The sequence below is a fragment of the Diospyros lotus genome, chromosome 14 (assembly GCF_014633365.1).
Source record: "Diospyros lotus cultivar Yz01 chromosome 14, ASM1463336v1, whole genome shotgun sequence".
NCBI classification, from domain to species: Eukaryota; Viridiplantae; Streptophyta; class Magnoliopsida; order Ericales; family Ebenaceae; genus Diospyros; species Diospyros lotus.
Window position 1 is genome coordinate 8,952,784 of NC_068351.1, and position 27,393 is coordinate 8,980,176.

Sequence of the window (27,393 nt, forward strand, 5' to 3'; positions counted from 1 at the left end):
GTTCGGTGAATATAAGGTGAGTTTCGGTTGTTCTTCCACTTAAATTAAGTGATATAATTTTATTTTAGAAAAATTAACACAATCCAAAATCAAAATAAACTCCAAAAAAGAAATGTGAAATTTTCAGCAAAGAAAAGAAATTAAACAAATGTACCTAAACACTGTCATAGCCAGCAAGGTGCAGAAGAACGTACTGCAACATACAATCGTGACTGACGGAAAGCACAAATTGTGTAAGCATGCTGGTATATGAAAAGGCTTAATTAATGGATGATGTGCAGCTACCTTTTCAATTTTCACTGCACATTTGGTTGTGTAGTGGATTGTCTCAGGTACCGCAGTGATTAATAGTTGCCATATCTTGAAAATTTATATATATACCAGAAACTATGTTTTCATTTCCTACCTACTTTTCATTTCTTTGTCATTTGGAATTGCATTACGGTGAGTCATGTTTTAATGACATTTCTTTTGTCTACCTAAAACATTTATGAAGATCATTGTATTTACATTGTACTTATATAAAAAAAAAATTCTTATCTACCTGTTCTCAAGTCCTAAATAACATAGTATGAGCATGACGCCGATATTAACTCAAATAAAACTCAATGGACAATGAAGTTGCAGATTGTGCAACATTATGAGAAGCCTTAGCTGTATGATAACGTCGACAAGGTGAACACGTTTGAGATTATTTTTCACGATAAGGAGGTACGTCTAAATCCTTCTTCTTTTTTTATTGTTTCATACCAAAAATGCATAATTTTATATTTTTTTATCATTTTTTTCTTTTTTTATTAATAATGGTTACATTTCTAAAAATGGTTACGTTTTTTCATTCCATAATTTTCACATTGGTTACATTTTTTATTCTAATTTATTTGTAATGTGCAACTTTGCATATTACAGATATTATAATCCTCTAATTAAGATTGGTTACATTGTCTAATTTTTTTTCTATTTTTATTTTAATATATGCAAATTTATTGATAGTATTTTTGATGTAATTTTTTTATGTTTGTTATAATTTAGTATTTTTGCATATTAAAATTTAGTATTTTTCATACTAATAATAATTCAATTCATGCCTAATCTTAACAATATTAAAAAAAATGATTTCTGTGCAAATATATCCAAATAAAAAATGCTAAAAATATTATTTAGAATATTCAATTATAACATACATATCAATGCATAATTTTATATATTTTTTTATCATTTTTTCTTTTTTTTATTAACAATGGCTACTTTTTTCATTCCATAATTTTTACATTGATTACATTTTTTTATTCTATTATTTGTAATGTGCAACTTTGCATATTACAGAGATTATAATCCTCTTATTAAAATTGGTTATATTGTTTGATTTTTTATTTTTATTTTAATATGCAGATTTACTGATAGTATTTTTACTGTAATTTTTTCATGTTTGCTGTAATTTAGTATTTTTGCATGTTGAAATTTAGTATTTTCCATCTTTGTTGTAATAATAATAATTCAATTTATGCCTAATCTTAACAATATTAAAAAAATGATTTTTGTGCAAATATATCCAAATAAAAAATGCTAAAAATATTATTTAGAATATTTAATTATAACATACATATTAATATATAATTTTATATTTTTTTATCATTTTTTATTTTTTATTAATAATGGTTACATTTCTAAGAATGATTGCGTTTTTTCATTCCATAATTTTCACATTAGTTACATTTTTTATTTTAATTTATTTGTAATATGTAGCTTTACATATCATAGAGGTTTTAATACTCTGATTAATATGGTTATATTGTCTAATTTTTTTTTCTATTTTTATTTTAATATGCAGATTTACTGATAGTATTTTTACTGTATTTTTTTCATATTTGCTGTAATTTAGTATTTTTGCATATTGAAATTTATATTTTCCATCTTTGTTGTAATAAGAATAATTCAATTCATGCCTAATCTTAACAACATTAAAAAAAAATAATTTCTATGCAAATATATCTAAATAAAAAATGCTAAAAATATTTTTAGAATATTTAATTATAACATATATATTAATGCATAATTTTATATTTTTTATCATTTTTTCTTTTTTTATTAATAATGATTACATTTCTAAGAATGATTACGTTTTTTTATTTCATAATTTTCACATTGATTACATTTTTTATTCTAATTTATTTGTAATGTGTTGCTTTGCATATTACAAAGATTGTAATCCTCTTATTAAGATTGATTACATTGTCTAATTTTTTTCATGTTTGTTGTAATTTAGTATTTTTGTAAATTGAAATTTAGTATTTTCCATCTTTGCTATAATAATAATAATTCCATTCATGCCTAATCTTAACAATATTAAAAAAAAAAAATTCTGTGCAAATATATCCAAATCAAAAATGCTAAAAATACTATTTAGAATATTTAATTATAACATACATATTAATGCATAAATATTACTAAAATTATTATAATCGTATCTATATATATATATATATTATAACAAAACAACCACCAAATCCTTTTTAACATATTGAATGTGGGGTTTGAGTTTTAGCAATATTTCAAGAGAAATCCCATTTGTTCGTCAGTCTAAATTACGTGGGTTGATTTCAAAATCTCGCCAAAAGCTCTATCATGGAGTTTTTTTTGGGCATCTTTGTAGAGTGATTTGAACTCTGCCTCAATCTGGTAAGGCTTCATAATATGACTACATACCAATTCTTATATGTAGTTTTACTAATATAGTCACATGCAAATTTACTGATAGTATTCTTATTATAATATGCAAATTTGTAGATTGTAATTTAGTATTTTTTATCTTTACTGTAATTTACCACTTTTAACTATTGTGTGAGCCTCTTCACTCCATCATCTTAAAATAGGTTACGATTTATTTCCCGCTATAGATTTTTTTGATAACTTAATTTTACTTCCTTAATTAGGGGGGGGGGGGGGGGAGAAATCATGGTGCTGTAAAGAAGGCTTTGATTCCAACTTTTCAGTCTATGTTCCGTGAAGGAAGTCCATATGTCATTCGCAATTTTCTGATTGTTTCGAATAACATAATGTTCAAAACATCGCCTCACAAGTACAAAATATATGTCTTAGCTAGAACTCAAGTAATTGAGGTGTTCGATGAGAGTTTTCCAAATTATATATACCGTTTCAAATCTTTTCATGACATTTTGGCTTGCCTAAAACCTAATGACACTGAACTATTTGGTATGGACTGCCTATCTTGATTGTTTCATTATATGATTAATTTTAATTGATTGATTAATTGTTTGGACTAATTTTTATCGATTACATTCTTTATTAGATGCAATCGGTGAAGTTGTTGCAAAGTACGAACCGAAGACTAAACAGGTTAAAGACAAGCCTACTACCTTATTCGACGTCGTATTGGAAGACAAAGAGTATGATTGTGCTTTGAGCTTGATCTATCATAGTTTCTCAACAAATTCATTTAATATACTTATTTACTTTTTAAAATATTTTGTCGGTCTCAAGTAAAATTCGTATGCCGATCACTCTATGGGGGGATTGCGCAGATTAGCTTAACAGCTTCTTGAATCCTAATAATTCAGAACCGTTTGTATTTCTCGTTTGACAAGCTAAATACCTTACGGGTTAAAGTTTACAACCTATACATCCCTATATTCACCTATGACTGATATACTAATTATTGTTATTATTTTTTTTAGGTGAGATAAGAGTGTTAAACACTTTTTATGTGACAAAGCTGCTAATCAACGCAGATATTGACGAGATCTATGAATTTCAGAAAAAGTATTTCATCTATAATTTTGCAATTATTTAATCTTATAAGGATATCTCCTATACTCAATCAATTTATTACTTTTTTTTTTGTGAAGTTTGTTATTTGGGTCGGATCCTACCACTAATAGAATTAGTCAATTGTCATCAGCATCTGTTTTCACTATTGATGATAACCTTGCCAGTGGGCCAGTCGAATATTAACTATGGATCAATTGCGTGAGGCCAGTAAGTTAGGACACAGATTATCATTTTTTATGAAAAAATTCTTGAGAGTCAGACAGGTTGACAGACAAGCTTACAGAATGGGAGTTAAGACTAAAATGTCATCTCGAACATTGTATTGCACTTTTTTCAATGCAATGTGGGTGAGAGTATTTTAGTCCTTTAGCCCCCATTCTGTAAACTTGTCTGTCAACCTGTCTAGCCCTATAAAAGAACTCTTTTTTATGTGTTTTCTAAGTTTAATTCAATTAAACACAACTATGAGAGGTGCGACCGTTTTGACACGTTTGCAAATCAAAGGTTGATTTTTAAACGCGTTCATCCTAACTCGTAATTTTATTATACATGTTGTTGTCAAAATACAACAATTAAATTTTATGATGTGGAACCTACAGGAGCTTGATGTCTCGTAGAATGGGGTAGTCGTGAGAAAAGCCGCCATGAGAGTTTGCCGCATGGGTTTTTTCCACAAGGATTTTTTCCACAAGGATCCGCCACAAGCTTCTTTGCCACTAGGTTCCGCCATAAGCCTTTTCGCCACTAGGTTCCGCCACAACGATTTCTTCTAAATCATTTGAAAATCGTATTTTCCAACAGGTTCAAGATACATGTGAGGGTTATTAACGATATAGGTAACGTGTGCCTTTTACTTTGGGATTGTGAGTGTACTCAATTGGTAGGGAAGACTGCTGTAGAATTGAAGGATGTTGTTGTGAAGGTATATTCAAAGTAGTCCTACTAATTTTTGTTATCATGGAATATAAAACCAAACATTATCCGTCTACTTTATGTTTCTAAAGGAGTCTACCAAGGAGATGCTCCCTATTGAGTTGAGTCCTTGATTGGGAATAAAAAAAAATTCAAGGTGCAAGTGAAGTCCGAAAACATACGTAGACATCGTGATGTGTTTACCGTTACACAGTTGACTGACGATCCAAATGTGATTTCAGACATGTTGGTTCGCATGATCATGACCAGGTGGGTTATACCCTTAACCTTTGAATTGGAATTGACTAGAGAAGAAATAAAGGGTTATACACTTGTGGAGATAGAAAAAATATTGAGAAGTAATGGAAAGAGTCTATGAGATTTTCAATCAATGTCGTTCCCAAATGCAAAATATTTTTCCTGCTATCAAAATAGACTTATACAAGATGAATTACGATACAGCAAAAATGCTCTGTCCCAAGAGCACATTAAATTGGTGTCTAATTTGAATGATGAACAATGACATGTCTATGAAATTGTAATGGATACAGTGAGGTTGAATAGAGGTGGTATGTTTTTTGTATATGGATATGGAGGAACTAGCAAGACCTTTGTGTGGAAAACTCTATCTGCAGCTCTGAGATCGAAGGGAGAAATCATGTTGAATGTAGCATCGAGTGGAATAGCATCTCTCCTTCTACCCGGTGGTAGGACTGCTCACTCCAGATTTGCAATTCTACTAAATTTGAAAGAAGATTCAACCTGCAACATTAAACAGGGAAGTCCTCTTGCAGACTTAATAATCAGAAATAGTCTTATCATTTGGGACGAGCCTCCAATAATGAATAAATATTGTTTTGAGGCTTTGGATAGGAGCATGCGAGATATTCTAAGATTTAGTAACCTAATGAGTTCAGAATTACCATTTGGAGGGAAGGTAGTAGTCCTAGAAGGGGACTTTCGAAAAATATTACTTGTGATTCCAAAAGGTACTAGATAAAATATTGTGCTTGCAACCATCAATTCATCGTACCTATGGAAAAATTGTAAGGTATTGAGATTGACAAAGAACATGAGGCTCCAACATGTTGAATTTGATGAAGACTTAATCAACTTAAAGTTTTTTTTCTGAATGGATAACAAGCATAGGGGATGAAACAATTGGCAGTTCGAACGACGATAATGCGGTTATTGATATACCGGACGACCTGTTGTTGAATGCATCAGATGATCTTGTTGCGTTAATCATGAATAGCACGTTTCCGAACTTTACTTCTAATGTCAATGAAACTGAATATCTTCAAGGTAGAGCTATACTAGCACCGACTCTTAATGTTGTGGAAACTGTTAATGAGTACATGATTTCACTTAATGTAGCTAAGGCAAATACATACTTAAGTTCAGACACAACTTGCAAATCATATTACAATGTTGATCTTTTACAAGAACTTCACACGCCTGAATTTTTAAATGCAATTAGGTGCTCTGTGGTGCCAAACCATGAATTGAAGCTAAAAGTTGGCACTCCAGTTATGTTGTTGAGAAACATAGATCATTTCGTGGGGTTATACAACGCACTAAGTTGGTTATCACAATAACTGGAAACCACGTTCTTGAGGCAAAAATAATGACAGGCAGCAATGATGGACATAAGGTTCTTATTCCAAAAATGACATTGATCCCATCTAACCCTAGGCTACATTTTAGACTACGAATTGGGCAATTCCCTCTTATTGTATCGTATGCAATGACAATCAACAAAAGTCAAGGTCAATCACTATCTCATATTGGATTGTACTTGCAGAAACTAGTTTTCAGTCATGGACAATTATACGTAGTTGTTTCTAGAGTTACAAATCGCAAATGATTAAAAATTTTGATTTGTGACAAAGATGAGGGCCAAACAAATTTAATGACAAATGTAGTTTTTAAAGAGGTTTTCCAAAATTTATAGTAGTTTTCTCAAGATGCATTAAATTTTTAAACAAATGTATCACATTACTCTATTCACTTCTTAAGCTTACATTATTGTCGCGTTTATTTACACATACAAAAATTATGGTTATCAATTTTAAATAAATTCAGTGCATATAAACTTTCGTACCTCGCACAGGTGATGAACTAGTATAAATATCACAATTGCACTCTGATGATAACCATGTGCTTCATAATTGTTGTCAAACATAATTATGAGATTATTATAATTAAATATTTAAAATGGTCATTAACACAATATTTTACAATAATTTTAAATTTAGCATCAAAGTATTACCAAACTAAACAATAATATGAAAACTGAATTGAATAGGACTCATTAGTCCAACTAGCAAATAAGATTGGTTAGCCAATTAGTAAGCCTTTGTTGGATAGCATCCGGAATTAATTTTATAAAAAGTTATATTTGGATGTTTTGCTTCTCCATCTATGAGATGGGGAGTCTAATATATATATAAGGGTCCACTGGCCTGATTGTGAGCCACACTTTGAATATACAAGCTTTTGATAAAGATAATTTTTGTTATCCCTTAATTGTGAAAAATTTTATTCTGAAAATCAATTCGATTAAGCTTATATGCACACAATCAAATTCAGTATCTTTACTTTATCACATGAGACCATGACAAGTGAACTCAACTAATCGATCCGATCATATAAAATAAAAATTAGATATCTTCTCATTGCAAAATAAAAATCAACAAGATATGAACATGAATGATGTACTTGATCAAAACCTTATACTTTCCCTCAAATTGATTTTTTTCCTTTTTTTTGTTTTTTCTAAAACAAACAGCCAGCATTTTTTTTTTTTAACCTAACAGATGAAAAAAATCTAAGAAACCCTTGTGGATCTCTTACTCATTTGAGAGAGACTTTAATTTTTTTTTTTCACATAAGAGACGAAAAAAAAATAAAAATCCAACAGTAAAGTAGAACCCTAGTTCCTTATCTCTCTGCAATGTATTTATTTGTTTACTTTTTATTGATTAACAACTAGAATATTGTGATGTATTTGGGCTCAAAGTGCATCGCTTTTAGTTTTAGCAGTGGAAATATACATAAATGTTTTCTCTGTATGTCAGATTGTGGATTGGTTGAATTTTTTATATTCTGGTGGCTTTATTCTAATTTTTTTTTTTAAATTTAATAAGCAAATATCAAGATTAAAAAAAAATAAGCCCATTCTTAGCCCATTGCTGCGAGATGAAAATTAGCCCATTTGAAAGTAGGGTTTCCTTATAGAAGGGCTCCCTCATCCCAAGAAGCCGCCCCTTTTCTGCTCGAGTCTGACCGGTCACTGAATTTCGACCCTCTAAGGTAGGATTTCTGGTGATTTCCGTTTCTGATATATGCATATATGTATATGTAATATACACACGTTTGGGGTAGGGATTTTCAAAAAATAAAACTAGATCACGAAGATTCGATCTTGGAACTTTTTGATTTTCGGATATGTTGATCACTGGCATGAGGGAAGCCCGATGGTCGGTTCTAGTCGTCGGAATCCGCCGTGGACAGTTGCTGGGGATCGGGCCGCCGACAGTGACTGCCGTCATAAATTTGTTTTTTTCAGTTTCCAGAAAGGGCCTGCCTGTTTGGATATGCTAATCAAGTTTTGGGTTTTAGGACATTTTAGAAAACAATGTGGGCCTTAAAAGTTTTTGAGATTGTAAATTGGGCTCATAAGTTTATAATAATTATGAATTTTCCCATAAGTTTAGAAAATCTTGAAATGTCCCTTAAGTTTCTGGAATTATGAATTGGACCTTAAACTTTTAAAAATATTAAAATTATCCCTTAACCTGTCACTTGAACTTAATGATTATATGAACAAATTTTCCAAGCAATCCGAATGTAATATGTTACAAGTATTTAATAGATATATTTTAAATGGTAATTTTAATTTTTGAGTTACAAACTTACGTTATAGAGGAGTTTACAATGTTTTAGACCCAACTATCATAGGCTTGTCAACCTAACCAATGTTACCAATTCAACTGCACACTAGTTCCTTGGTTTTTGTGACTTTTGATTAATTGAGGATAAACCAATATTTTTTTTTATTCTGACTTAGTGTCATCTTGATGATCCCGAAAGTTTTTGAACTATATGTGTAAGGAGTTAGCCTGAAAAAGGATTTAGCTAGGCAAATTGTTTCACCTATTAGGCAATGTCAGGACCCTGGCCCTAAATTGTGATTTTCTTGAATATAAATTGAAAGAGTAGGAGGAATAGAAATTAAGAAATGAGGGAAAGTCAAACAGAACAAAAGGAAAAACTGAGATGAATGAAGGAAAAGTAGGCAGAAAGTAGGGAGAAATAGAGAGAAAGGGAGAATTGCGGAGGAAAAGAGAAATATTTAATTATCTTCATCAATAATCTTTGCCAAGAGGTGTATGGGTTTATATATTAGCTATCCACAATCTTTACAAAGCAGTTACCACTTTTACACTATAGGTAACTGCTCTTAATTACTCCATAACTAACACTAATTTGAAAATAAAAGCAATAACTAACTCTTTTGCAAATTAATACAATCTACAAAAAATAAAAACAAATAGAAAATAACTAGCCAAATCGTGACATTCCCCCTCTCCCCTCCTTAAAAGATTTCTTATCCCCAAGGAATCTCAACAATGGGGCCATTGTTCTTCATCCAATCCCAGCTTTCAGTATCTTATTCAACCATTTCTTTTTCCTTCCTCTTTTTTTTTTTTTTTCCCCTTACTTCTCCTTCTTGACCTTTTCCTCTTCTCTCTAGCTCTATCAAGTATAACCTGAAATAAATCTTCTGGTGTAAGACCTGATGTATTCAGTGCTACAACCTGATAAGGTGCAAAATCCTTGACTTTCATGCAATAACCACACCAATGAGTTTTAGTAATACATTTTCCGGCAGCAACCAGCTCTTCCACCATCTTCTGTTCATCAACATTTTTGGACTCCAACAGTGCTTTAAAAACATCTGTTGCATATTGTTTGCTAACATACACCAAAGGTACTTCTTCAACAAATTTCTCCTCCAATAGTGTCGTAGTTACTTTTCCCTAAAAAAGGACTCCCGCATCAATTTCCTTACAGATGAATGATTTTTCAGTCAGAATTACCTAATCCAATGTAGGTTCTTCATCAACTATTTGCAGATCGGAGGGCTTAGGTAGGATTCCAACTCTTGCTTGAACTGGTTCTGTAGTAGATCTTGAATAAAGCTCTACTAGTATACTGACCTGAAACTTCTTTAAAATCAAATCCAATAAGTCATCTAGCTTTTGGTTGAGGTTAGTGAATTCCTTCTTGAATCTGTTCTCCATTTCCACAGTTCAAATTCGTCGAATAGTAGTATGAACAGCGTGTAACTGCTTCCCATAATCGATAACTGCTTCTGAAACTACTTCCAGAAACCACCTTGTTCTGCTCGTTTTCAAAATCTGATTGGAAATGCCTAGATCAAGAATCGGACTATTTTGATACCAATTTGTCAGGACTCCCCTAGCCCTGACCTGTGATTTTCTTGAATATAGAATTGAAAGAGTATGAGGAATAGAAAGAAATGAGAGAAAATCAGACAGAATAAGAGGGAAAACTGAGAGAGATGAAGGAGAAGTAGGCAGAAAATAAGGAGAAATAGAGAGAAACCCAGAGAGAGTAAGGGAGAATTGTATAGGAAAAGAGAAATATTTAATTATCATCATCCATAATCTCAACCAAGAGGCATATAGCTTTATATATCAGCTATCCACAATCTTTATAGAGCAGTTACCACTTCTCCACTATGGGTAACTGCTCCTTAATTACCCCATGACCGACACTAATTTGAAAATAAAGGCAATGACTAACCCTTTTGCAAATTAATACAATCTACGGAAAATAAAAAAATAAAAAATAACTGGTTAAGTCGTGACATGCAAGTATTTCTGCCATGCTATGTAAAACAATATTTTTGGCCATATATAAAAGGATATGTACTATCGTCAATATTTAGCCGGATAATTGTTCTCCAATGACCAAAACAAAGATTCTTGTTCATGAAAATATTTTAAGTCCACTGGGAAAAAGAAAGGAAAATTTTGTTACCAAGGATGAGTCAAATATGCATGATGTCCAAATTGTGTTTGAAGTACTGGTAAAAGGGTTTTGGTAAAAACGTATATTATTTGTGAGAAGTTGTCATGTTGTCTTAACTCCCTGTTTACTTGTTTAACACGTGTTCTCCAGTAAGGACCCTGGATGCTTGTAGTAGGGATTAGTGGGCCATGGTACCATGTATATGTTATCTATGAGAGGTCGCAATATCGTCTCAACTTCTGATTATCTATTTAAGACATTCTCCTAATTAGGGCATAGTCTGAAAAAGGGTGGCATGTTCATCTGTTGCATGAACTATCAGTTTTCTTAATTGACTGTTAAAAGAAAATCCTTTTACATGTTTACATGAATGTGTGACCGTTCACATGCTAATATGATTTTTGAAATTTGAATAACTGATATATTGAGCTATATCTAGATTGCTATTATCTTTCACGTTGCCTTTGACATATTGGATTTTTATGTCTTTTTCTAGTGGTCATGACATGCTTTTTTTTGTTCTGGTTAAGTTGTCCAGCATCATCAGTTTTGGGTATATCCTATCCCTATACATGCTCCATGTGGATACACTGATACATAGAATCAAATCTCAAATTTTGTATTTCATTGCCTTATTGTTAAAATGAATTTTTTATCCAATTAAAAGAATTGGATTTAAATGCAATTCTGTTATTAGATATTGGTTATATGTGATACCAATTGCATTTGGTAATGTGATGAGTAATTTAGTATAAGCGGTTTGTTGATCTTAAGGGTTACAGTGACCCTAGCATTGGGATCAACTTCGGTCATGGATCCCCTTTTTCTTGGCTGTGACACCGCTCCTGCTTTCTTGTGTGTGATGAACAATATCGATTTACAAGCAATGTGTCTTGATTTGGAGTACCGGCTAAGTGGGGCTCCAATTGCCTCTTCTAATTGAAACCAGCTATGCATCCATGCTCTGGCAATTGAAAGTGTCAAATTGCTTGATCTTACAGTTTAGCAAAATTCCATTTTGAAAACTCAAGTTACTTGATCTTTTGATTTAGCAAATTAGCAAATTGTCCTTTTCAGTTAACTGAAGCATACAACAATAAGGAATAGAAGACAGTTTCATAACTGAATGCTCTGACAATTGAATGACAACATACTGGATAGCTTACTCCTTGAGAATGTGGGTTTGTGGACAAATATATGAGGAAAGGAAGTGTTAAGTTTCTAAATTTCACTTCTTGCAGTGCTTATTTAGCTGCTGTACTGGAATGTTGAAAATTTTTTATTGCTTATGGACTGTAACATGCATTGTTTTAGCTAGAGTGCACTGCAATCTATATTTATAATTGGCTTTTGATTGCACTAAATGAATTTGCGCTCCTTTTTCAGTTTTAAAATACTTCTAAAAATGCAAATTCTATAACTAAATTTTGAAAGTTAATCTTATTAGCTAACCTTTATTTTCTTTTTGAATTCAGCTCTTTTATGATAATAAAAAAAAAGAGTAGAATGGCCTATTCCAGACAGATGTGAGCAGCTCATTCTAGCACAGTTGAGCAATGCTGGCAACTAAAACATTATATAAGAAAGCATCAAGTTTGGAGGCCCTTGTTTCTTCTACATTGTTGAGCAATGGCGTTGATATACTTCAGAAGCCCATCTTTGATGCTTTTATGAGCAGAGGAAATGAAATGGAAGCTGAAAATGTCATGCCTGAGCGTGGGAGCCACTGCCCGTTCAGAAATAGGGGGTATGTAATGAATTTGGAACTGTTTTGAGTAAACTTTTGGAAATGCTTCTTGGAACTTCTTCAAAAAATTCAAATTTGTATTTTGATTTTTTCCTTGTTCTTGCATAGTATCATTGGCATGCATCTATCAGATAATCGTGAATTGGTCAAGCTCAATAGGAACTATTTCAAACACTCCTGCCTAGTATCAACTCTTGTAACCAAGTGTTTGCAGGGAGCCCCAACCCGTCAACCCTTAAGCTAAGGAAGTCAAGGTGGAGTTCCTAGGGAAGAGACAAAAACATACAGAAATACAACGAAAGCATAAAATACATAGATATACTGTCAAGTACAGAGGAGACTACACACAATAAGAACCACTAGCCAGACACTAGGGTGCTACCACACACAACTACAAAAAGAACAAAACGACATCATCCCACTCTCCCAAGGGTTTTCGACTGGGATTGCCTTATACACACTCTATACTGTCAAATCAGACACTGCCATTGACTTTCGCTTTTTCCCTACCTGAAATGATGGAGAACAAAAGTGAGTCACAAGACTTAGTAAGCATAAAGAAGCAAAAAGGCTACAAGATTAGAGACTACATTGCTTGTATTTCGCACACAAACTATACCATAAACCACAACTCGGCCTACGCAATAACACATGAAACCATGCACAAATAATGAACTAAGGGCCCACACAAAAGATAGATCGGCACCCTAAGTTCCATACCAACTTGCATGCAGCCATGAATTGGCTAGCATATTCCGAGTCAAATGCTTTCGAGCCCAAAGCTCCTTCAACAACTTAACCGAAACTTCCTTGGGACAGTTCTCCCGTCACCTGAGCCTGTGGATGTACATCCCGCGAATAAATTCGTCACTCGCAATAATAACCATGCAATGCAACATATAAGGATGCAAGGCTATTGCAACATTGACGATGATGCATAACTCTCATAAGCCACACATCAGACCATGCTACGCCCACATAGGAACACGGATGCCATGTAAATGCTTTATAAACTCACACCCACAACACACTAGCATGCTTATACCCTTGCATATTCAACACATAAACTCCCAAATACCAACTCCCCATAACTATGCAACAATAAAATAAAGCTATAAGCATACAAACACCACCCCCAAAAGAATTATAGGGTGATCCAAACCTTATAAAATTAAGATAGTGTCCAAAGATAAGGATTTTTAAGCGTAAATCACAGACCAACTGGGAACCAATTTACCGAACAATCAGAGAGTATAAAAAAATTGCATGGAAAGGATATGAACTTGCATAAAAGGATAGAGAGTTGGCCAAATGGGAAAAGGGTGATAGGAACTTGCATTAGATTTTCGCTTTTAAACCTCTAATAGTACAAGGCTATCGCTGACTCAGCTCAAACATTTTCTTAATAAAATTAAGTTTCGAAGGGCAAAATAAATACTTAAATTAAATATTATCAAGACTACGTTCTATTTAATTCTAATTAATTTTGCACTTACCTTAACTAGATGTGTCAAAAAATATTTAAAAATCGGGGAACCGGACCAAACCGTGCCTTTTGGATTGGTTCTATGGTTTAACGGTTAGGTGATGGTTCTAAAAAATTAAGAACCGATATATTTAGTTTGGTTACTGGTTTTTCTTTTCAAACGTGATTCGAACCGAACCGGAACCGATATTATACTTGTATATATATTATAATTTTTTGGGTATATATATATACATATGCATAAATGTATTATTACTTGTAATTTTAATCTACTAGTTTTTGTTTATTTCTTTTTTGTTGTTGGTTATTGTTATTCATGAACTCTTTTATTTTTAGATTTTTATGCGCTATTGCTATACTAAATGGTTAATGTAATGAATTATTTTGTTCTATTTTTACTTCAAAATTTGAAGCATTAATGAAGTTATGGATTTATTTTAATTAACAAATTTGTTTGTAATTTCATATTTTGCGAAAATGTTTAGAAGCTAAATGTTAATTGGATAGAATCGAAATCAAATCGAAATCGGTCCGATGCAACGAATTGATCATGGTTTGGTTTTATATATGTAATGGTTCGGTTACGGTTCTTATTTTTTCGGAACCGTTAAAAATTGGTCGGTTACTAGATTCTTATAAAACTGGACCAATCTGAACCGTTGACACTCCTAACCTTAACTGCGTTGTTCAGATTTCCCACTTAAGCTTGTTGCCATCCCGTTCTTGCTCTCCAATCCCTCATGTCATTCCATAGTCCATTTAAAGCCTCGAGGGGTTTATATAGGGGAGAAAGTGCAAGGAAGGTGAAAAAATGGCTAGGTGGTAGCTAGGACACATGGCAACAGCTAGCAACAACAAGTGACAGTAGGTGGCAACTGCAAGTAGCTGTGTGGTGCATTAAGGCCGCGCAGACCGCCTGCATGGCACACACCTATTGCTCATCCGAAACAACACTATTTTGGTGTTTTCTTGCTGGAAATAATTCCAGCAAAAATTCCCCCCAAGCTCAAACCTGGGACCATCGCCACACCCTCGCATGCGTGTGCCACCTACTCTACCAACTCCCTCACTTAATAATATTCATATTTTATTTTTAAAGGAATCCTACTCTTAGTTTTTAAAATTACACTTTATTTCAAAATTTTCAGATATTTGCTATTACTCCCTTAATAAAAATTACATTAAATTTAATATGTTTACCTAATACCTCAAAACCACAAATTAACATTAAATCTTGGATAAACGGGTCATTACAATGTTTCTCCATTTAAATTGATTCATGAGAATTTTTAGCTTGCATACTTCATCTATTAAGATATTATACATTTTGATAGAGTTCAGATGCTATGACTTGTCCAAGTAATGAAAACATGGCAATATAATATAAGAAACTATGATTTTTCTAGTTGCAGATTATCACGATAAGAGTATATTTGCAATGTGTTTGTCTTTAATATATTTACATTAATGATTTTTCAAAAATGTCTTTTGAATCTTTATTTTATGAAAAACTTAATGAAAGTACACAACTAGTATGGAATGATGAGTTTAAAGGGTAGACCACCCTTATTTATGATTTGTACCTATTATATGTAGGGGTTGTTTGTTATCCCGAGATTGTTTTAAAATTATCTCTAACAATTCTCTCTCTCTCTCAATTCTTATTATATTATATATAATTCGCTCTCTATTCTAATTTTATCTCAAAAATCGTATATGTTCTAACAACACTCTCTATTATCTTCTCTATCTCACTCCTTATTTTATTTATTTATTAATAAATTTTTATTCTATTTATTTTAGCATTCACATAATTAATAATTAAATACACACATACAAAATTAATAATTAAATACACAAATTAATAATAAAATATATAAAATAATCAGATATTCACATACACAAAATCAATAATTAAATATACAAAATAATCAAATATACACAATATCACTCATTCAATATAAAAATGAATATAAAAAAATTACAAAATCACAAATTGCTGATCTATTGCCAAAATAAAAAAAAATCCCAAAATCACTCATCCAACGGCAAATCTACTCCTCCTCATCGTCGTCGCTTGATCTGGAGCTGTCGTTGTCGCCTGGAGTCGGGTTCGGTCAATTTCGTCCTCTTCTCTTGCCGATCATTCTCTTCTCTTCTCCGTTGATGGACATTGAGGGTGCCTTGATAGCAGTTGGGGGGTGGGGGAGAAATAGCGAGAAGAATCTAATCGCTAATAGTGGCAAGGCATTTCAAGGTTGTCAAAAATTTAACGAGGCAAACTGGCAATAGTAAGCATTGTCGGAGCAAGATTTCTAGAGAAATCTAGCCAAAGATAGCTTTGGCGAGTTGGAGAAGAAGCTGCTGGAGATAGCCTAATAATTCTTGGATCTGAGTATGTTTTAAAATGGTTATTCTTATAAAAAACAAAAAAAAAAGAGTAGGTCTAGTTTTTCAATAACACTTAAATCAATTATTATATTCCAGAATGAGATAGTAATACAATAAATTTGGTTAGATGTGATTCTTAGAATGGTGCTGGTGAACCCATTAAGTTGGGCTTTTGCCTGTCTTAATGCACATTTGGGCTTTTTGTTGCAACCATTTTGGATTTTATCTATCTTGCGGGCCCAATTCTTGAAGTTTAGTTATCTTGGACTTTTCAATAGTGTTCGTTATCATGTAATATTTAACTAAGCAATGCGTTAAGATATAAGTATGTAAAAGTAACATCGCCAATTGTTTTGTTGCAAGAATGAGGTTGCCAATTGTTTTGTTGTCACAAGTTGTTTTTAGCTCATGGATTATATTGGGAGAGACAAATATTTGTCAATAAACTCTCTGAATTTGAAGTAGCTTGTTAAAGTTATTATTAGATGATTTTAAAATTTAAGTTAAAGAACTCAAAAAATAATTTATGAAAAAAAAAACTAAATTTAGTCCTTTTTTTTTCTTATCAGGGACCAAATATCAGATTTTTTTTAATTGTTGAGAGATTAAATATCATATTTATGTATTAAGTCTAATCTAACATGATTTTTTTATGTGACGTGACATCTTATGTGGCGTAAATAATAGTTTCGTTTATTCTCAATTATGATAAAGATTTAAAATAATAATTTTTAATATTTAAAATACCAAATTTGGATATTATGCTTTCAATGACCAAATGTTATATTTTTATATTTTTAAATTCTTGAGAGATCACCATATGTATTAAACCAAAAATAATTTACACATAACAGAAAAAAAATTAAATTAAAATTTTTTTGGATAAATAATATTATTGGTCATGCTTTGTAATAAATTAGTTCTTATATTTTGATTTATTAAAATTTTAATTTTATTATAATTAAGTCTATTTTTTTAAAAAAATTATTGACTTTGTCAAAAGATTATACGACGCTGTAGATATAATGGGTAGGATCTTTCCTTCTTCAAAAGTCATTTTTTGCAACTTCTCATAGAATTCTAATCAAAATTGAAGAGGTCCTTATCTCGTTTATCAAATTGGACTGTAAATTTGATATATATGAGAATTTATTATTATGTATTTATACACACACACAAAATCTTTAAAAAAATAATCATTAATTGCCAATCGTTGTTTTCTTTTTCTTTTTTTTAATAAATTTGTGTTGTAGCCTAAAATGAGTCCAAACCCAAGATAAGAAGCCTAGAATCCATAAGGAAGTCTTTGGAAACTCTCAAGGGTCTCTTAATGATTAGGTCTCCTGAATAAAGATAAATTTTGGATGACTTTTGAATGCTGACAAGTTGTTTAGAGTTAGAATAGAAGACTCATATGCCAGGAAGAAATCCTATTAGAAGGATTGAGTGGTTAAGTAACCTCTCCTCGAAAGTTTCTCCTAATGTCTATAGAGTTCTTTATAGAACCTCTCTTTTCAGTGTCTATAAAAGATCATTTTAAAAATTTTTATCGATTACTCAGACTCAAAAGATTACAACAAAATACTTTTTTGCGAGACTCTCAAACTTCCTAGATATGATTTTCGAAAGATTATTCGTGTCACGAAAAACGAGTCAAACTTACTTTTGATATGTTTGCCTAAAAATTTAAAAGAGTGATTCCAAAAGATGTGAATAAACTTTCATTTATCGAATTCACCTTTTAAGAAATATGCTCAAAACTCTAATTCTAACTACATTTTTACTATTATTGCAACTTCACTTAAACATGAACTAAATTAAGTATCGAAAGGTTTGCGTGAGAGATACCGTTGCACTCCTAATTATTTTTATTTTCGAAAATCTTTTAGAAACTCAAGACTGATAATAAACATTCACTAACAACTACAAATTTATTGTTATATTTAAATAATAATAATTTACAACATCATAGTTTTTTTTTGAGAGAGTAAATATTTTTGAAAAAAAGACTAAAATTTAACAAAAATAAAAATTTAATAATGATTGTATAAAATATTTAAAATTAAAGTAATTATTTATTAGAAAACTTTGTTTGGTCAGCATCAGCAGCGGCAGCTCTCATCTGTGGGCGACGATGTCTATCCTCTGATTTCGACTGCATCACAGTGGTCGCACCCATTGAATCTGATTCCACGTTTTTGACTCCCATGTTGAGATTGCGCGTACTGTGCGGCTTCCACTTTCCTCTACCACCTTGTCTAAAGACTTAAAGCTCATCACTAACTCTAAATTAGTAAACTCCAGTCCACTACTGAAATTTTTGAGGGCGAAAGAATGGCAATGCATGCGACGAGCCAGCTTGAGCCATGGAGCCACTTAGGGGACAAGGTTGTGATGGTCACCGGCGCCTCTTCCGGTATCGGCTGGGAGTTCTGTCTCGACCTCGCCAGAGCCGGCTGTCGGATCGTCGCCGCTGCTCGGCGAACCGATCGCCTTGAGAATCTCTGCTGCGAAATTAACCGAATTGGCGATTCAAGTCAGGGTGCGCGAGCTGTGGCGGTGGCGCTTGACGTCAGTGCCGACGGGAACACCATCGAGGTGGCCGTGCAGAGGGCTTGGGAAGCCTTTGGAACCATTGATGCTCTCATCAACAATGCTGGCGTTAGAGGTAACTTTTATTATTGATTTTGGTTTTGCTTTAAGGTGTCTAGATTGCCTGCTGTTGTTGCTTCTCTGATGGAATGAAATGAAAAGAGTAGAATGGAAAAGATTTAAAGGAACGTAAAATATTTTCTTTATTGGAGACAGCTGGGATGAAAAGTCATCTACAACAATTTTCTTTATCTGGTAGAAAGTGGAAATATATAGAATAAAACAATAGTAAGTAAGAAATGACAATTAATACCTTCCCAATGAAATGATAGAGTTTTGTTAAGTCAAGTTTAGTTTGAAATAGTATAAAATTATTAAGATTAACATTTTTTATATAGACAAATAAATTTTTTTGTATGCTTCCTTTCAATCTACCTTTTCCAAATTCGGGCAGACAAAAACAGAGTTTTGAAGAAGAATTGATAAGAATTAGCCACAAAAAAACAAAAAACTGAAGAATAATTGGTAAAAAGTGTTTTCATTTTATTCTATTATTGGGATGGCCGCCCTTGCACGGCTCCCGTGCTTGTATCCTTAATTATGTCAGGAGAGGTAAATCGTTATTCTATTATTATTATTATTATTATCTCTACCAAACAAGAAAAACCCGTTTCCACTGATTTCCATTTTATTCCCTTTCCCCAAACACACACAGAGAATTGAGATAGAGAATGGAAAATCAGTTTTCAAATTACTTTTTGGTGTGCGCGCGCGCGCGTCTGTATGTTAACACTAGGGTGCCATCCTGATACTTCTCAATTCTTATGATTATTTTCTTGTGTACTGTAAATTCATAATTGACTATGAAACTGTGTAGATATGTATTGTTTGCCTGGGATGTCCACAAGGCTCCCCACTTTTTATATGCAAACTAAGTTTTGCTTTGTGCAGAGGCTACTTTTGCACTCAAACCCATGGCATTCTGGAGTTATTAGTTAATATAAGCTTCAATTATTAAGACTGGCATTTGAAGATTCAAGAGCTGGATAGAATTTTACATACCCTGTTGATATCCTGACTTAATATAAATGTATGCCATTTATATTACTGTACTCTATGTGTATCTTTGTGGAATTTCAGTTGACAAAATTGCAATTAGCTGAATGCTGGCGCTTTATTTCATTAGTGTGCTTTCCTGGGCTTCGATGCAAAATAATTGTGAAAGTCAAATAATTTTATTTCTTTGTTGCTTTTCTGAATTTGAGTAGTGAAGTTTATTCTTACTTTATTTTAGGCACACACTTGATGATACTAGTACTGCTAACTTGCTGAAGCATTACCGTGTTTTTCTTTTTTGCTGGGTTATTGCCATGCTTTCCTATGAAGTGTGGAGTCTCTCCCTTAAAAAGAAAAGGTAATAAATTGGTATCACTGTAGTTCCAAATTTTTTATGGATGGAATTCAATAAATTGAAAATGGTAGAATGCACTTGTATTTCGATAAACAAGAGATCTGACCTCTCATAAACATTTTTTATTTTATCAATTTATTATTATTATTTTTATTATTTTATCTATTTATTTTCGAGGGTGGAGGGGGCTTGGATGTTGGATTAAATGTGATGGAAGCAAAAAGAGAGAATGCTGGTAGTTTAGAGATGTTTTCATTTGATTGAGGCTGCATCGGCTATTAGAGGAGACACAACTGCCATTCCTATGAGTGATAGTTAACTGCTCTTATCTAGCTGATGGGATGAGGTTTCTCATGAGGCATTGGCTTGGATGAGAATATATTAGGGGCTGTTTAGTTGTAGAAAATGTTTTCCATCTTTCTACGCAAAATTTTCTAGTCTTTTTTTCATTTTAAAAACATGTTCAAATGTTAAAGGTGTAGAAAACTAATATCTGATATAGAAAATTGGAACATATGTCAAAAAAGAGAAAAACGGAGATGTGTTATCTTTTGTGTAGTTGTAACTTGTGCTAGAAAAAGGGATGGAGATGCTTTGGGAATTTTTTTTGTCCAAACCGTGTTTTCCAAATCTCCAAATTGATAAGAAAATTTTGGAACACTCATTTTAGAAGTTTTCCAAGTTCATTCAATTTTGGTGAATCACGTTTTCCAATTCTCCATTTTCTATTTAGAAAATTTTTGTATTTGAACAAGTTTTCTAATTTTTCATTTTTCGTGGAGTAATGTCCTGGAAATTTTGGGTTATTTTCCACAACTGAACAGCCCCTTAGTATTCTTAGGGTTTTTTATCATGGGCTTTAAGGATGAATTCTAAGGATCAGAGCAGGTGATATCAAAAGGAAAAAGGAGGTGGAGGTTGAGTTTCAAGCATAAGAGACAGAAAAATTACTTGGTGCTTGTTTGGTATTGCTATGAAATTTCTACTGCCGTGAGAATTGCTTCTATGAAAAATACTTTTGTAAAAATCACTTTCAAGAAAAAGCAATTTAGCATTTGGCCAGATTGTGGTGCAGACCCTGCCCTTCCAGAGGTCTGATCCTGCAACCCTGCTGGGGGAAGTCACAAGGGAACTACAGTCTATAGATCTATTTATTTTATCATTATATTTAGCATGCACTTAAACACCTTACAGGGTGAAAACTCCTTTAACTTCCTAACAACAACAACAACATATCCAGCCTTTATCCCACTATGTGAGGTCAGCTACATGAATTCTAGACTTGCATGTATTTCTGTCTTTTGTCATATCTTCATTTAAATCCATACACTTCATATCAAACTTTAATGTCTCTCCCAAAATCTTCTTGGGTCTGCCTCTATCTCTTTTTTTGACTAATTGTTCCATTTCATCAACTCTCCTCACGGGAGCGTCTCTTGGTCTCTTCTCCATACCTCTTTTTTTAACTTCCTAAGCTCCAAATTTTTCCTTCCAAATTTCAAATATTGTTTTGTACATGACTATTAGTTTCAAGGGACTACTTAAGTTCAGCGGCCAACTTGGGGAAGTTCTAGGCTACCTGCTAAACAGCTTGCAGTAGGTTGTTGACACTGTGTGGCCCCTTTTCAATTTCTGTTGAAAATTTGTTATATCTGTTGATTATTAGCAGCATCTTCGATAAATTTTACCAAATTGTCTCAGGATTTTCAACAGTGTGATATCATCTTCTCAGTTTCTCCTCTTATCTTGGGCTAACTGTCAACTGTATGCAGGAGCCTGTTGACAGGTGGCTCCCAGTTCTGGGTTCTTCTTAAATACACCATGGTGATACCTATTGACAGTTTATTATCTTACTCTCAGTTTCTGCTCACGTCTGGCTCACTTGCTAAAGGCTAATCAATACACATCCCTTAGTAACATGATTAGCAAAACTAGCTGCTCACATACACCATTAACAAAATAATGAACAGACATACTAACTTCATATGACCGACCAGTGTGTTGTCATGCCCAAGGTCAAATATCAAAATGTATAGGACATATCACAGTCCAACCACTCTCAGTATTTTTCACAGTGCTGGCATCCAAAAAAGTACACATTCAGTAGCTTTGAAAGACAATCTCAGGACTAGCCTAATGATGATTTTATATTGAGTGATCTGTGAAGACATGGATCTTGTGTTGACTGGTTTGTGAAGAGAAGGAACAAGAATTAGATATGATTATTAGGTGTAATGTTTGTAATTTAACTGTTCATATTAGGAGCAATTTTGACTAAAAATAATTTTATTTTTTGCCCCTGCTTTTGCTGCATAGCAGATGCTCCAAATTTCTGGTTCTTGCTTTAACTGTCTGGTGCTCATTAGTTTGCAGTCTTACTGAAATTCTTATCATCAGATGGTATCATTGGAAAAACCTTATATTTGAATCATGGAGGATGATAAAGTGAAATGGCTACTTGTATACATTCTATTATATTACTAAGATTTTATTTTTGTGTTCTGCCCATGTTTGTTGACCTAGTTTTCTTTTTTGTTCCAGGCTGTTATAATTGATGGGAAAAATTACTCTCTATAAATGGTTAGAGAATAAGTGCACAGTGAGGAAGCATTTGTCAAAAGTGGCATCTGTTTGCTTGTTAATGAGGCAAAATATAACTTGTACAAAAACAATGGACAGGGAAATAGATATAAGCCTCGTATAACTAAAATGGTTTGTTTTCCTTTTTATTTATGCCAATCTTGTGTAGGTCTATCTCAACCTCTTATGACTACCATGGGAAATGTTGTTCATTGCAATATCAAGATGAGCTCCTGTTTGGCAGTTTTGATATGCTGACTCCTCTTCTGTGTATCGCAGGTACTATCAAATCTTCATTGGATTTGTCAGAGGAGGAATGGAATAATACTATTAAAACAAACTTAACAGGATCATGGTTGGTGTCAAAGCATGCTTGCTTGCTCATGCGTGCCGCTAATAAGGGAGGGTCTGTTATCAATATTTCCTCTATTGCTGGTCTGAACCGTGGACTAACATCTAGATGTGTTGCATATGCTGCTTCAAAGGTGGCCATAAACACAATGACAAAGGTAATGTGTCATAATCTCTAGGTCCTATAAAGTAGATCAGCATTGTGTCTTTACCAATTAAATCTCTATTGTCAAATGGAATTGTAACAAGTAGCGCCAAGCCAAACAGGACATGAGAAGACATTGAGAGGACAATTTTCCGAAAGGAAATGAAAAAGAGAAAGCAGAATAAAAAAAAGTAAGCCATGGATACAGGTTAGATGATAAAATTAATGAAAATAGTTGAGAAAATGATTATAGCTATTAGATTATGACCAATAGTTCAATAGCTATAGATGGATAAAGAATGATCTAAGTAGAAACTCAAAGATAAAAAGGAATATGATGATAGAAAGAATTAATATTACATCAACAACAAATTCTATCTATGCTCAGCAGATATATATATATATATATATATCAATGGCCTTAGGCTTAAAAATATCTGCAACTTCCTATTATCCCAGCTTTGGTTTGAGTCCATAGGCTTAAATGCAACTCACACTTAAGAAGCATTAATAGGAATATTGGTGCAAAAACAAATACGGGCATTTAATATGATAATTTAGAAAAAAAATAAGGGTATGGACACAGCAGAGATACTGCAAGTAATAGCTTTTATTAGTAGTCAACCCCACATACTAGGCTAAGGGTTGATAAGATTTTGTTATGTGGGATAAAGGCTTGATATGTTGTTATTCATGAACAATAACTAAAAAATAGAAGAATACTGCTAATCTAGTATAAAGACACTATTCATTTAACATTAACAACAACAATAATATGCAATTGCAAACTATCAAAAATAGCACTACTCCCAACATGAAGATATTATTATATCTATAATAATCATAATTATGAATAATTTTCAATGAACAAATATAGGAAAAAGTAGCTATATTTATCAAAATTATCATTAAATCTACTAGTGTCTTTGTGCCATTAAAAATTGTCATGACCCCAAGGATCCTAAGGATAGATTAGTAAATATAATAGTAGGAGTTTACATGTATTATACAATAATTGTAATTTCTTTGTCTTTAGCTAATAGGCAGTTGAGCTATTTGTTGTATTGCACATGGGGCATGTGGGAGGCTATTCCCCCTTCATTTTTCCAATTTCCAATCCAATCCTAGGTTAAACCCTAGGTACACGACATTAAGATGGCTTGGAGTTTGGACATTTGAGAAGAAGACCATGCACACACATTGGAGTAAGTTTGTAGTAGAGGAGGGAGAGGAAGATTTGAAAAAAAAGGCGAGAAACCCTAAACATGATATTGGATATAATGGTTTTATAGATGATATGGCCATGAATAGAGATGAATGGAAGTCTAGAATTGATGTAACCAACCTCACTTAGTGGATTAAGGTATGTGATTGTTATTGTGGTTCCCATAATCCTTAGATAAAAACTTGTGTTATTTGTAAATTTTATCTACAAATATCAATTATAAATTATCTTCATTTACCATCATGTCATGAAACTTTTCCATATGAAGATGGTGTTGAAACTTTATCTTATCATTCCCTATGCTAGAGGGTTGCAAAAAGAAGGGCATCCGATGTAAAATTTTGCAAGTTAGAAATCAATTGATATTATGAATGTTGTGCCACCAACTCTAATTTGGTTAGGATATGGTATGAAGATTTTATCTCCAAAAAGTACAAAAAGCTCTTCTAGAAACATCATGTCCTCAGCATTTCTGTTGTGTTAAAACTTATGGACATAAATGTCTTGATTGAAAATTAAAATAAAAAGGACATGTTTGGTATGCGCGACGTGTATCTCAGATTGTTGGATACATATCCGTGTCTGATCACATGTTGGATAGGGGCACAACACCCTGAATCAAGTGTCCTTATTGGAAAAATCTTGCAGATGATCTTAAGGTAGTTGCCAATGATATTGAAGGCAAACTTAGTAGAGACTGAGATAGACAAAAAAAAAAATTAATATAAGGGTTGACGGCATAGTATGAAAATGCCAAAATGCTAATTCAATGTTATTGAGTAATGTGAAGTTCATATGTCGTTTGTGTTGGAATACATTATTATACTAAAAGAAGTTATCCATATAAAGGATGCATACTTTCTGTTTTATGTTAGATCTTCTATAAAGATGATTCTTGGATACGTTATTACCGTCTCATTAAATGTCTGGGTGCTGCATCTAATGTATTTTTGCTGGGTGTGCAACTGTCCAGTAACTGTGTAGACAGACAACTCTCTAGTTGTTTATGTAGCATGGAATCCTTGCAAAATTAGACGTCTTTTGTTTGCAGTAATCCCTACAAGTGCCTGCTTTACTTATCACATGCACCAAGCACAAATTTTGATGCAAAGATAGGATCAATATTCTTTCCATCTAATAGCATTCTTATTCTCTTATATTTACAGTTAATGGCCATCTAACTGCATTCTTATTCTCCTCTTATATTTACAGTTAATGGCCGTAGAAGTTGGGGCATACAACATCAGAGTCAACTCAATTTCGCCAGGGATCTTTAAATCTGAGATCACTGAGGGTCTCGTTCAAAAAGATTGGTTTAACAATGTGGCTTTGAGAACTCACCCTCTCAGAGCGCATTGCACGATAGACCCTGCCTTGACGTCGCTGGTACGATACCTGATCCATGACTCTTCCAAGTATGTATCAGGCAACATTTTTATTGTTGATGCAGGTGCTACATTACCTGGTGTCCCAATTTTCTCTTCCCTCTGAACAGGTCACTGGGGCTATTGGGTTCGGTATTGACTTGGGGATGTTTGTTAGTATGCATATGCATGGTCTTGGTATATGACCATATTGTATATATGAGGGAGAATGTTTAAGCAGTGTCGTGAAGGACATGTCTCCTCCTACTCTGACATTGTTATTGTTGGGTCAAACAGCATATGTTTGGTTTTGTTATTACTACCATATTGTATATAAGGGAGTATGTACGAGGAAGGGGTAGGACACGTTTCATCCTACCCGACCCGTTGTTATTATGGTGATTATATATATTTTGCAAGCCCATAAAAATGTGTGGGCTCGTTTTTGGGGAAGTTTAATTCAGTGACCTGGAAAGTTATATAGTTTGAACCCAAGTGGCCTGGTTGGTAAAAATTTCACTCTATCCTCTTATATTACTTACAAAGACTCCTTGTGTCGCTATATTTAATATTTATTAGAATGTGTTATTCCATTACTTATCTTCATATAATATCAAAATTCTAATATATTATAGCAATGTGAAACAAGGTAAAATAAAGGAACATAAATTGATAGTATATTATCCATTGCAGTACTACCATTCCAATTACAATACAGTATTTTTATGTTAAAATTAAGATTTGGGGTTTTTTTGGCAATATGACAGTAAATGTTATAATTTATAATTGATTATATGTTTATAGTAATATACCAGAATTTAACCATGACAACATATGATTAATATCACAATTGCAGTTTGAGATTAATCAATTAATTGTTGTCAAACATAATTATGAGATTATTATAATTAAATATTTAAAATGGTCATTAACATAATATTTTACAATAATTTTAAATTTAGCATCAAAGTATTACCAAACTAAACAATAAAATGAAAATTGAATTGAATAGGATTCATTAGTCCAATTAGTAAATAAGAGTGGTTAGTCAATTAGTAAGCATTTGTTAGATAACATCCAGAATTAATTTTATAAAAAGTTATATTTGAATGTTTTGCTTCTTCCATCTATGAGTTGGGGAGTTCGATATATATAAGAATCCATCCACTTGAGTGTAAGTCATACTTTGAATATATAAGTTTTTATTTTTATTCTATCCGTCAAAAATAATTTTTGTTATCTCTTAAAAATCTTTGTGATCATGACAAGTAAACTCAATTCATCAATCTATTGTATAGAACAAAAAATTATATATTTTCTCATTGCATAACAAAAAT

The 27,393-nt window shown here is 32.6% G+C and overlaps 3 protein-coding genes across 3 annotated transcripts in view; all 3 read left to right on the forward strand.

Annotated features, from left to right (window-relative positions):
- The first annotated feature begins 5,242 nt into the window (after positions 1 to 5,242).
- Positions 5,243 to 6,299, forward strand: LOC127790890 (uncharacterized). The gene is made up of 2 exons (XM_052320619.1): positions 5,243 to 5,690; positions 5,851 to 6,299. The coding sequence occupies exons 1-2, from the start codon at positions 5,243 to 5,245 to the stop codon at positions 6,297 to 6,299; spliced, it is 897 nt and encodes a 298-aa protein (XP_052176579.1).
- A 1,588-nt stretch (positions 6,300 to 7,887) lies between these two features.
- Positions 7,888 to 27,393, forward strand: part of LOC127789679 (uncharacterized) — a 54,929-nt gene continuing 35,423 nt past the window's right edge. The window contains exons 1-2 of the mRNA XM_052318629.1: positions 7,888 to 8,016; positions 12,240 to 12,511. Coding sequence (XP_052174589.1) covers positions 12,321 to 12,511 — 191 coding nt within the window. The 5' untranslated portion in view covers positions 7,888 to 8,016; positions 12,240 to 12,320. The remainder of the gene's footprint in view (positions 8,017 to 12,239; positions 12,512 to 27,393) is intronic.
- On the forward strand, positions 12,384 to 26,551 carry LOC127789682 (uncharacterized). Its single transcript, XM_052318633.1, has 4 exons — positions 12,384 to 12,511; positions 18,489 to 19,056; positions 23,251 to 23,480; positions 25,905 to 26,551. The coding sequence occupies exons 2-4, from the start codon at positions 18,723 to 18,725 to the stop codon at positions 26,181 to 26,183; spliced, it is 843 nt and encodes a 280-aa protein (XP_052174593.1). The 5' UTR covers positions 12,384 to 12,511; positions 18,489 to 18,722; the 3' UTR covers positions 26,184 to 26,551.

Bases quoted from the DNA above. Each gene is read 5' to 3' on its own strand.
- LOC127790890 (XM_052320619.1), top strand. From the start codon at position 5,243: ATGGATACAGTGAGGTTGAATAGAGGTGGTATGTTTTTTGTATATGGA. The intron at 5,691-5,850 runs GTACTAGATAAA...TAACAAGCATAG, and splicing joins ATTACTTGTGATTCCAAAAG to GGGATGAAACAATTGGCAGT.
- LOC127789682 (XM_052318633.1), top strand. From the start codon at position 18,723: ATGGCAATGCATGCGACGAGCCAGCTTGAGCCATGGAGCCACTTAGGG. The intron at 19,057-23,250 runs GTAACTTTTATT...TGTGTATCGCAG, and splicing joins CAACAATGCTGGCGTTAGAG to GTACTATCAAATCTTCATTG. The intron at 23,481-25,904 runs GTAATGTGTCAT...TTATATTTACAG, and splicing joins CCATAAACACAATGACAAAG to TTAATGGCCGTAGAAGTTGG.